This window comes from Poecile atricapillus, chromosome 6 (assembly GCF_030490865.1).
Source record: "Poecile atricapillus isolate bPoeAtr1 chromosome 6, bPoeAtr1.hap1, whole genome shotgun sequence".
NCBI lineage: Eukaryota > Metazoa > Chordata > Aves > Passeriformes > Paridae > Poecile > Poecile atricapillus.
Genome location: NC_081254.1, coordinates 23079405 through 23091454, shown reverse-complemented (window position 1 = coordinate 23091454; position 12050 = coordinate 23079405). Strand labels below are relative to the sequence as shown.

Genomic DNA, 12050 nt, shown 5'->3' with positions numbered 1-12050 from the left:
GAAGTTAGTCTTCTAAAAGTCCAGAACATGTAAAAGATTATGTTATGTCAGGTCTAATCAGGAGGGATTCCACCTGAAAAATGGTGCCTCTGTCATCTGCTCTTTGCACAGCTGGAGCACTTGGAGGCTGCACCACATTTTGCCTGGGCTCTGGCAGCCAACAGGGCACGTACCCAAGCTGCTGTCGCTGGGAATCTGCAGCCCAAGCAATAAGAGTTCGCAGGTAACACAGCTGGCAGGAGAAAGAAAGCAAAATAAAACCAGTTGAGATGAATGCAGGAAGTACTGATTAAAACATACAAAAGAGTGAAATTACTGAGTTTTATTTAACTTAGGAGCAGGCTGGAGAGTGTATACTAGCACACAACAGATTTTCAGGGGGGATTCTTTTAACAGAAGAAGAAGGAAGAAAATGTATGGGTACTCCTTGAAAAATAGGTCCAAAAAAATATGCAAACAAAATTGGTGTGACTTACAGAGCCACTGAACAGTTGCATGTACAAAGAAGAATTAATTTTCAGAGGGTGTAGAGAAAGGATTGAGCAGAAGATACAAGTGAATAGTTAAGTAATGATGCGATTTACATAAATGTGACATCAAAATACAAATATATGTGGTGTGATACTTGAATGAATTGTGTTTGAGTCTAGAAAGCCTGCTACAACATATCATTTTTTCTGTCTTTTGCAGATTGTTTTGCTGGAAGTGCAGTTTATCATAATTTCAGCAAGTACTCAGTGCATATGACCCATCACCAATATTTTCCCTGCATTTATTTTTATCAGATAGGAGCTGTTCAAAACAAATTTTACTGCATGTTTGATGTGCCCAACGCCTTGACTGCTATTAAAACTGTTTTTAAGAAACCTAAGAGGAAATAGGATGTTAGAATTGGAAATATCACCTGAGGATCATTTCAGTAATGCCCACAGCAGGACAGGATGGCTGCTGATTCCTGGCTAAACAAACATGGAAATACTATCAGGGATGTTTGCTATACATCCGTGTTAACAGCATCAAACATACAAGAAAAACATCTCCACCCTCAGTGTGTTCCTTGCTGCTCCCTACCTCAATTCCCTGCTTCCCTTCCCATACACACCTAGGTGAAACATATGGGACAGGAGCGGGCATGCCTGGGATCATGGTTAGGGACCCAGGCAGGTGCACCTGAAACATGAGGGCATGGGATGGCAGAAAGGAAGGTGTGAGGAGTTTTTCAAGTACTCTGGTAAGAGGCTCTTGGCCTCCAGCTAAACCCACTGTACTTTTAGTGTGCATTCAGCTACAGAAGGTACATTAAGCTATTTAAAGGTAGTTACTGCATCAGAGCTATGACAGGCAAAAGGCATTACCTGGGTTGTTGAGTGTAGCACTGTGACAAAACCCACTGAAAAACAGGTCTGTGGTTTGCTCTGGCCACACTGTGCTCAGAGGCCTCAGGTTGACTCACACTGCTAGTGTTTCGGGCCACTTTAATGCCAGTTTCCAGTTCCTACAGTGCTCCCACCAAAGGACAGAAGAGACAGGCAGAAAAGTGGCACCGCAGGCGTACTTTATGAAAGGCTGACATATAGGCTGGACCTGCATGGATAAGGACAGATTGAAGCATTATATCCCAGTGACTTTCTAGAACTGTCAAAACACACTGATAATGCAGACAACATTAGAATGTTTGTTTGGAATATGTGCTCATGAGGACAAAATGAGTGAGTCCATACACAAAGAGTTAACTCTCCAGGGAAAGGGAGACCAACCAGAAAGGCTGGAGCAGCAGAAATCCCTCTAGATGGGTTGGGTATGAAACACCCACACCACACTGGGCTTCAGAGAAAAACTTTATTATACAGCGTTATGCAAATTCATGGGCTTATCCAAGTTTATGCCATCACAGGAAAGAAAAATCTATTATTTTGTTTCCAACTTATCACATAAAAGGTTACATACGTCAGCTAACTTTATGTACCAGTCTGGGACCATTAATTCAAATGATTAGTCGAAGGCAAACTTCTTAATTTGAATCTGATGGAAGCTGATAGCGAGCACTTGGGAGGCTGGTGTGCCTACCCGGAACAAGGGGCACTGCCGGGCTGGATTCCAGGGGTCTTTCAGCATCGCCCGGGGCCCGCCGGGCTGGGAGGACAGGCCGCTGTCCCAGCCCGGGCGACGGCAGAGAGTGGAAAAGAACGCGGCCCCTCACGGAGGCGCCGCGACCGCGCTTGACCAAGCCGCCCCACCGCTGCCTAGCGTGACTCGGGATGGTTACAACCCCTGGCGTGTTCCCACCCCCGTGTGCCATAACCCCTCTGCGGTACCACCCCGGTGTGTTACAACCGCCCCTCGCTGCCGGGCTCCAGAGCTACGCCCGCCCGCAAGGACGCCCGGGCCTCCCGACCAGGCCAGGCGACAGCGCGAGGCATGCCGGGAGTTGTAGTCTCACGGGAAGGGGCTTCGCGCCGCAGCACCAGGCATGGCCGATGGGCGGCGGACCTCGGCAAGAGGGGGGGTGATGCGTTTGGTCGGCGAATATCGACCGTCCTCTCCCGCCGTGTTATCGAGGCAGAAGGGCCGCCACCCAATGGACATGGAAGGAAAAGCATTTACTCCGCGTCCTCGTGTCCCTCTTCTCCCCTCGGGGTGTGGGATGGGGACGCTCTCCTTTGAGTTCGCCTCCCCCATCGCCCTGCAGATAGAACGCCCCGGCCGAGGCCAGCACCCCCCCCTCAGCCGGCCCGGCGGGCTCCATGGCCGATCCTGCTCAGTGCGGGCGCTGCGCGCTCCCGCCCTCCTTGCTCTTAGAAGCGCTCCCGCCATTGGCTGCGGCTGGGCGCTCTTGCCAATCAGGAAGCGGCTCTCATGGAGGAAGGGAATAAATACAAGATGGCTGCTCATATAAAACCAGGCATTAGGCTTCGCCCCGGTGATGGGGGAATCGAGGCTTTAACCCGCGCTCCGAGGGTCTTTCGCCACTCCCGCCCACGCCGCCGTCGCCCCGCCTGGGGGAGCGACACTCCGACCGCCGCCGGCCTCTGCCGCGCTCAGCCGCTGCCCGTGGATTGCCGGCGGGGCCGAGGCCGGGTGCGGCGCCCCAGGCCCGAGCAAGGCCCAGCGCCCTCCGCCCGGGCAGCACCCCGGCCCCCCCGTCCCGCCGCGCGGCGTCAGCCAGGCCCGGTTCCGGGCGGCCATGGCCGTCTCCAGGTCGGTGGGAGCTGGGAAGAATGGGGGAAGTAGAGCCGACAGCGGCGACCAGGCGCTCCCGGCTCTCCGTGTGGCCTGGGTGCAGGGGGGGGGGGGGTGCCCGCTTTCCATCTCCTTTTGCTTCGGGAGTCTGCGGAGACCTCACCGCGGTCGCCCCGCTGGGGTCTGGGGGTGGCTGCGTGCTCTGGCGCCTGGGTTTGCTTCTTGGCCTGGGGTGACTCCCGTGCCCCCTCCCTTCCTCAGGCCCAGGGGCTTTGCCTGGGGCGTCTCGGGCTTCCTCCTGAATTCGACACCTTCGTTTTGTTGGCCAGTTTTTTTTTTTAGGATGGTTAAAGTGCTAGGGTACAGGAAATAATGATATTGAGTCCCAAAAACTGGAGAGAAGCCGTTTTTGCGTTTTAGAGTCCTTGGTTGTAAAGTAACCAAAATAAAACAGGCTTTCGTGGAGAAAAGTGATCAGTGTATTCTGGCTCTGCCTCAAAATGTTGGGCAGTATCTGCTTGCACACATGTGCTCTGGGGTGTGCCAGCGTTTAAAGCATTCACAGATACAGAGGTGTGTCTTAACACAGCTGTTTTATAAAAAATGCTGACCACAAATTCCTGTTTGGTTTTTTTTTTTTTTTTTTTTTGGTGTGTGTATGAAATGGGCAGTTTAAGCTTCCTAACAGGATAATTGAAAGGAAACAATAAATCCAAATTAAGCTTGTGATAGATTAGCTCCAAGTCACATGTTGGTAGTATCTCTATTTCCAAAGTGCTATCCCAAAAGTAAATTCTGTTTCTATAGCTGTGTGTGAATAAGATTACAATTCTATCTAGCAAAGTAAAGGTGTGCACGTTTATAATGGAAATCCATTCTTCAACAAAATTCATGGCAGCAATGCACCTTTTAAGACTTTTGGTAGCAGGTGTTTTATTTTAAGCTTTGTAGTTTTTACAAAGTATCCCTTTGTTTTATTCTGCTCTTATTTTTTCTATCAACTTGTTATATGTTTGTTGTGGCTTTTTCTCATCCCCGAAATCTGTTCAGAAGAACATGGAAGTAGTAAGGATTGCTGTAACAAGATTACCGTGTACATTAAAATAAGTCATCATGTAAAGTAGAGGAGTTGTCTAATTACATTATGTCTGGTCAGTCTGCTTAACCAACTTTGCTAATGTACATGTGATATGGGGGCTAACTGGAATATCAAGATAGAGCTTTTCAGCTGTATGCTGAGCCTGTGTTGGCTCTAAAGGCTGGTTTCCATTTCAGTTAGCAGTGTTGCTTTAGTAGAAAGCAGCAGTACAAAGATTTAGTTAACACCTTTTGGGAACTGAAAGGAAAACTAGATGTGGCTCATCCTAAGATTCAGTGTGAAGCATTAAAAGTTGGTGTGTTAGTAATAGTGTTATATATTGCTTCAGACTGTGGTTTTAGTATCCAAATGTTACACAACTGAACACAAGATACAGAACTTCAGTAAAGGTGCTCTAATACTTGTGAGTCAGTACCGAGTTGTTTCAGCTTCACATGTAACTTAGGTAAAAGAGTACACATTTTGTATTCTGTAACATCTTGACTATTTCTGGTGAACACCGATGTTTCTATAACTGTAAGAAGTGATAATGTGTAAATTTGGCTTTTTGCTTTTTTTTAATAGAGCAAAACTTGTCTGTGTGCCTTTGAAGTTAGACAACAGCTCCTGATAAATGGAGTTTCCTTTCTGCTGTTGGACCATAGGAACACTGATACAGTGTCAGTGCTGCTTTTGTAAATAAAGATACCTTTCTTCACCTTTTAGTTCAGAACATTGAACTTCAAAGGTCCTTTCCTTTCAGACATATTACAAATAATACATTGTATATAACCACATAACTATTTTTTGGTCCAGCTTCTGTTCCAATTCCACTTTTCCTCTAGGTAATTAAAATTACTTTTTTTTTCCGGACTACCATAATATTTAATTGTTGAATGCCTCTTACCTATATGAGTTTGGAGAGTGAGGAAGAAGCTGACTCAATCTTTCCCCAAAGCCCACAGTCCTTGTGGAGTGCATACCAAGCATTAATATTAACAATAATTTCATTGGGGTAGTCCTATATAGGAACAATTCTTTTAAAAATAACTTTTTTTGGAAGTGAGGGTTGGAATAGTTTTACATTTTCAAAACAATAAGTTATCAGGTGGTTGTTTTCCTAGGAAAGTTTAGTTTCAGCTCTTTGCCCATTTGAAAACCTTTCTCAAAACCTTAATCTGTTCAGCGAGATCCAAACAAACATAGGGAATGCTTTGAAATACCTCCAAATTAGATTAAAAATTTGCAGCTTTGCTATTAGTAAGGTCATCTTAAAAGTAATTGTAACTACTTGTAACCTATTGACAAAAAAAGACTGATATTTAATTCTGCATTTTGTGTTACATGGATTGAAGACGTGTCTCCTTCTAGAAAACATTTCTTTGTTGATGCTCTAGAAAACAGACATAAAGTAAAACAGTAGATGCCTCATACCAAAAGATGTTGCAGAATATGTGCACTGTATATGTTCATCTGTTTGGTAATTTTATGCTGAGGAGACTAATGAATGCCATCCTCCACAAGTAGGGATGGTGGGTGGGAAGGTGGATATTCCTTCTGTGAATGTGCAGACTAATTTGGTAGGCCTTAGCTTCTGTCACCAGTCTTAGAAGTATAGATGAAGTAGTGTAATGTTTGCATAGCTAATTGAAATCCCAGTGTTTTTGATAGTGGAACTGAGAATGAAAAAAGGAAATTGAGAAGTTTTGCTTCAGCTTCATTCCTACAAAGTGTATGATCCAAGTGAACAATTGCAATGGCTCACTAGCAATCTTTTGAGATACTTCAGAAGGAAAAGTAATACTTCCAAGAGGATGACAACTCATAGATTACTCAGGATGGTAGAGTTTCAGTAGGTAATAAAATGATGATAGCCCTTTAGTATCTAATAAAACTTTTTTCCAGTTTCTTTAATGTGTTCCAAGGCACCTTGTGTTATTCTAACACTAAGGTGTTGATGCCTTTTTCCAGTTTTTGAATGCCTTGGCAGTATGAAGGAGAACCAGCGTGCTTTTAAAATGTAACAAAATTAGGAAGCTGGTAAGGTGCAATAAGAGTAAACAAATTGATTTTAGTTGGTATATCCCTTAAGTTCTCCCTGAAATACCTTAAAGACAAACTCTTCAAGTTATGTTGAAGGAAATTCCGTACAGAAATAAAGAGAGCATAATTTGCTGCTCTTGCAACCCATATTTGATTTGATCTGTGTAAGATACATACTGTTTTCTAGAGTTTTCAGATGTTTTGTGTACTTGAATTTCTATATGATTGATAATATGTAGGTTAGGAACCCAGATTTTATTTTAAAATAAATAATTTCAAAAGGCTGTGAGACTAAAGCTCCTTTGAACTAAGCAGGCCTCATGTATTGCTCTCAGCTTTTGAATTGTAGGGCTGTGACTTCCCAAGAACAAGTGGCTGTACTGGCTGACGTCATTACTTTAGTAACATTTCAAATTGAATACTGCATCACAAATCACTTATGTGCACTACATACCTTTCAGATTTTTTTTTTTTTGTTATCACAGGCTTTTTCTATAAAGAATTCAGCTTTTAGCTTCTGTGGAAGCTATTACTTCATGGCTGCTCTTGCCTAAAAAGTAGGAGTTAACCTGTACAAGTGTGTTCACTACTACTTAAAGGCCTGTGCCCAAGCATTAGAGTAGATGTTCTATACCAATGTTATGAACAATTATGGGAGTTCAGATTCAAAAGGGGGGAAGAATAATGTAACTCTTCTCTTGTTGGTGATGATTAACTTCAAGATCAGAACAGTGGACTGCCTTCTATGCTGCTCCTTGTGGGAGGGCTGATACAGTCATGGGAAGGGGGGGAAGCAGAGCCAGCATGTGTGCTGCTGCACAAATGGGATAGAGCTCTCAGTTTCTCAGACACTTTTTTAATGGACTGAAGTGAAAATTGAAAGCCAGGATTCCTTGCTGATAAGAATGCGAACCTGCTCCAGCAGGTGGAATTTGAATAGTCACCAAGGTGCTCACTTCGTAACTTAAAAATACACATCTTGTTTTAGTCTGTCCTGATGGCTGCTTCAACTCGCAGTTCTTTCTCACAGGTTTTATAATGTACTTGGTCACATTTTGGGGTGCATTGTTAGTTGCAGATACATATATAATAGTTTACAACTAAAACTTGTACAGCATAAAGTTGTAGATTATACATGAAATATACAATCCATATGGAATTAATTATACTAATTTTAGCATTTGGTTGGCTTCCATATGCAGTGTATAATACTGTGACCTGGTGTAGTCATGGAGCTGTTGTTTCATTCCAGACGTTCCTTCAGCTGCTGTGTAAGAAACAAGATTTCTTCCTTGTGCGCAGTCCCACCTTCATAACTGTTTATACACCTTGGAGAAGTAAAATCATAATCCATTCTTTGTGAATCATCACACTTCTGGGTTTTGTTCTGAATTTTGTTGAGTGGTTTGGTTTTTTTTTTCTCTTACTGGCTGATTGATTGTGTATTTGAAAGTTGCTTATTTGATTACTTAACCATTCATGTGAGCGAGTGTTTAGAGCTGACCAAGCTGGGATTTGACCAAACGATGATGAGACAGCAGAGGACTGTCAGCTCAACAAGAAAAGCTCAGACTCCATTAGAACTTAGGTTGAATTTCACCCTTGTCAAATCTAAAGTTTAATTTAGGGATGTTTTCAAGGTGTCTGGGCTATTTCTGTATTAAGAAATAGTGCCTGGGAGGAAGTTTTCTGGATGTTGAAAATATCAACTCCTAAGAGATTCCCTTGCCTTCTGATGGGTGCTAGCTAGTAGCTTTTCAAAGAGCTCTAGGCAGAGCTTGACATGACTCTTCCAGGGACTGTGCCGCTAAGGATTTTTTGTACATTCACACAATTTTAAGGGGTTGGAGGAGATGCTAAGGTAGTTACAAGGTGTTCATACCAGATGGCCTTTACTATTAGAGATTGCTCTCAGGACAATATGATGGGGCAAAGAGATGTAAAGTCCAAACAGATCATTCCATGGGCAGCAGTGATCAGTTCACTGTCCCTTTCAAGATGCCACTCATTGAAAGTGACAAATTGGAAGTTTCATCATCTGAAGTCCCGTGGGGTTCCAGTCCAGTCGGAGCTCTTATATTGGGATCTTTATACAGTGCAGCTGCATGTGCGTTCTTTTGCAAACATTTTGAAGGGACTGTTGCTTACACCTGTATCTTGACATTAATTATTGAACTACTAGCTTTCTAATGCCTCTGTAGCTGAAGGACTTTCAAATCCAGTCATCCTGTTTCCACAGGAGTGCCATAAGGTTCCCTTTAAATAATATGGCAACTATCCCTTCAGATGGAGATCAGCCCTTTGTTTGGGGGCAGCAGCAAAGAACTGCAGATTAGGATGAAGAACAGGTAATTTATTGTAGCATTTGTCTCCTGTGCCTGGGTGAGGATCATGTCTAACTTGGTTTAATGCTGAATGTGCGAAACTGGTGACCAGAAAATGGAATCACTGTGGTACCTGGAGAGTGCCACCACTTAGCTGTGGTGGTTTTTCTGTAGGTGGGGCATCTCAAATTCTACTAGATGCCTGTTCTTAAGCACTTTCACCTGTGCCAGAAACATTTCCAATAGACATTGTGTCAGTGTAAAAGGTGCTTCTTTGAAGAAAAAATTGAGTGTGGTGCTGATCATAAGAACTTTGTTGCTCTCAATTGTGTCTTTGTGATGTACTTCAACAGGGACTAGAAAAATCTTGGATTTCTAAAGTGAGAGGAAGAGATTATTTACCTCTTTGAGGAAGGTTGTGCTTTGTGCTGAGCTCATATGGCATTAGTTCATATCAAAGTCATGTATGGTTGTTCTGTTGATGAGATGTAGTTGACATGGGATTGGAAGATGATAGAAGAATCTAAACCATTGTTTGAGGTAAAAGTGAAGAACTTAGTATTTTTAAGTTCTGATTGCAGCAGTTAAGTGTAGAAGTAGTTTTAGAGATATATTTAATTTTTAGAATGCATTGGTGTTTAAATGTTCATAATAATTTACAATTATTTTTCATAATAATTTATAAATCTTTTTGTTTGTAATCTTTTTCTTCCCTGAAGTATTCCTTGTGTTTCTGTTGTTTGCTTGTGTCTTCTATAGGCTTAGGACAATTCCTTTGACAGAGTTGAAGTATTTAATAAAATAATTAAAAATTTTATCTGCATTGTAGAGCATCTCCCTCTACATTGCTCCACCCTTCTGGGAATGATGTGAGGCATGTGGTGCCCTGTCTTACAGCACTGTCTAGCATGAGAAGCAGAGACCCACATGCCACTAGAAAATTTAGTTCTCTTTGGCTTGAATAGCTTGTTTAGAGGCTGCTAGGTTGTTCTGAAAAATGAAAACCTCGTCAGAACTTAGGAAACTTCTTTTTAAACTGCAGATACTGAAAACTAATTTGTTTGGAATTTTTAGTGGTTTTTTTTTTTCTTTTTCATTCTTAATGAAACTTAGACTGAAAGCTTTAATTTAGAAAACAAACCCACTAGCACTGGTGATCATAGACAACATTTTCAGTGCTACCCTTCCAACTCATGCAGAATTCAGGCTCTGCCATACTCTGCTGCAGCAACACCAACACTTAATTTAAAAACCATAATACCTCCAAAGTGTTAACAGTTTGGGAATTTTACCTCCTCCTGCGGGAGGAAAAGAGAATGATTAGTGTGACCAGGACTACTGTTAGTCAGATGTCGTTGGCTGTGTTTGCTAATCCTGTTTCCATGTATTTTGCTGGAGTTGAAAGCTGAAACCTTCCTGTAGTGATGTCAGACAAGTGAAAGATCTTTTTTTTTTTGTTTGGTTGGTATGCATTTGTGTGTTCGTTAAGCAGACTACAATTTAAAATAACAAATTCCAAACCAAGCACACTAGGTTAAAAAAACCCAAACAAAACAAACTGTATTCCGTAGGTAACGCAGCTTCAGAAGGTTGTGGGTTTTAGGAGTGAAGATGTAGTGTTGTAACTAAGTCTGGAATTCAAGTTGAGCTTTTGAGGGTAGGCTAACTTAGTGGTTTCCTCCTTTTTTTGACACATGAAGAGTTCTAGCTGAGGAAGTGGTCAAAATTGTACATTGTACTTGACTTTGAGATGAAAAAAGATAATTTCATAGTTAAAGGAGTGTGTGGCAAACTTAAATATGGAACATTGAATTTTCACGGAGCTGAAAAATGAAAGGGGTGAGAACAAGCAAGTTGGAACAAACAGTAGTTCTTCTGAAAGCCACTGTGTTTTGTATTGAATAATAGTGACTGCTGCAAATCAGGTTGGGTTATTACTGTCAAAAGTACTGAAGAAAAAATACTGGCAACTAATGAGGTACCTGGTATGTTTCTCGTGACTACTCCACTGTCAGGGATTCAGAAGTGCTGGATATGTAAAGTTTTTTCTCCTTGACTGTCTAATCACTCAAAACTGTTGAACTAGATACATCGGGTTTAATTTTTGTGACTTTAAAACAACTTACTAACTAGTAAATCGTGACAATAAACAAAATGAAAACTCTAGTTTTATCTACAGTAATTGAAATACACCTATTTTAGTAGGAGGAAGAGAATTATTTCTAGGATAGCAAATCGCAGAATTGTGTCTAAAAAATAAAAATTATTTTAAATACTTTGAGCTAGAATTTTTTTAATCTAATACTTCCAGTTATGAGTGTATTTGGGTTTTGGTATTGCCTTGGCCCTGCACTGCAATTCCTATCGTGTTTTGACGTGTTGTAAGATATATTTGGGATTAAGTGCAGTTTAAGCATGCCAAAGAAAATATAAAATCCAGTGATGGTAGAAAGAGGTTTTGGCAATTTTTTTCTTTTCTCTTTAAATTATTTGCATTAATGTCAAAGGCAATTTATGTGAAATGTAACTAGTAGCACCAGGGTAAGGTGTTTGTCCTTTCCTGTGTGTGTTCAAACCAAGGATGTGTATTTATGAAGACAGGTTGTTCAGGATATCTTTGTTCTGCCAGCTTCACTGCTGTGTAAGGTCTGGTTTTGTATTGTTGCAGTTCTTGGAGAAGTATTTTTATAATAAGGCTGGAAGAAACACTTTTGATTGCACTGTGTGAACAGGTTCTAGGTTCTAAGGCCCAATAACTAATGCATAAACTTGGCACTCATAAGAGAGCTCTGATCAACCCACTTATAGTGGAGGGAATAATGAACACTTGTCATTTCATTCATAGATTTGAGTAGCTAGATAGTTAGGTGAATGTATACGTAAAGACAGATTTCGTTTCTCATTCAGTAACTAAACAAGAATGAAATGAATTGTTCTACAAATAGATGATTGGAATCTTTAACTAAATACAGAGTTACTGTGGAAACAGGTCTGCTGGTTAAATTCCCATGTTTCGTGGGAAGGGCAGAAGCATCAGATGATTTCCAAGCTGTAAATATAACAAGAGGTTTGGGTTTATGTATTCCAGGTAATTTAGGGGAAGAGATGTGAAAAGTAAAAATTTGTCATCCTGGGGAAGCAGAATTTGGTGTTATAGATAACAAACTGTGTTGTCAATAGAAGTGATAATGCACACTAGAAGCAGCTGATGCCTCTGTTTTTTCTATCAAATATAATTTGATGATCACTTACAACAGATTTATGTTTCAAGATTGAAAATGTTCTATCACAGAACAAAGACAGGAATGATTGATTTTTTTTCTTGTAACTGTAGATTTTTTAAAATAGCATTTCTTACTGTGTTACCAAATTAAATGTGCTTTTAGAACAACTATGCTTAGTATTAGAAATATAGTACATTATTC

At 41.4% G+C, this 12050-nt stretch overlaps 1 protein-coding gene across 1 annotated transcript in view; it reads left to right on the top strand.

Moving 5' to 3' along the window:
- The first annotated feature begins 2905 nt into the window (after positions 1-2905).
- The window catches only part of BTAF1 (B-TFIID TATA-box binding protein associated factor 1), a 42385-nt gene continuing 33240 nt past the window's right edge, over positions 2906-12050 (top strand). The window contains exon 1 of the mRNA XM_058841151.1: positions 2906-3198. Within this exon, the coding sequence (XP_058697134.1) occupies positions 3185-3198 (14 nt within the window). The 5' untranslated portion in view covers positions 2906-3184. The remainder of the gene's footprint in view (positions 3199-12050) is intronic.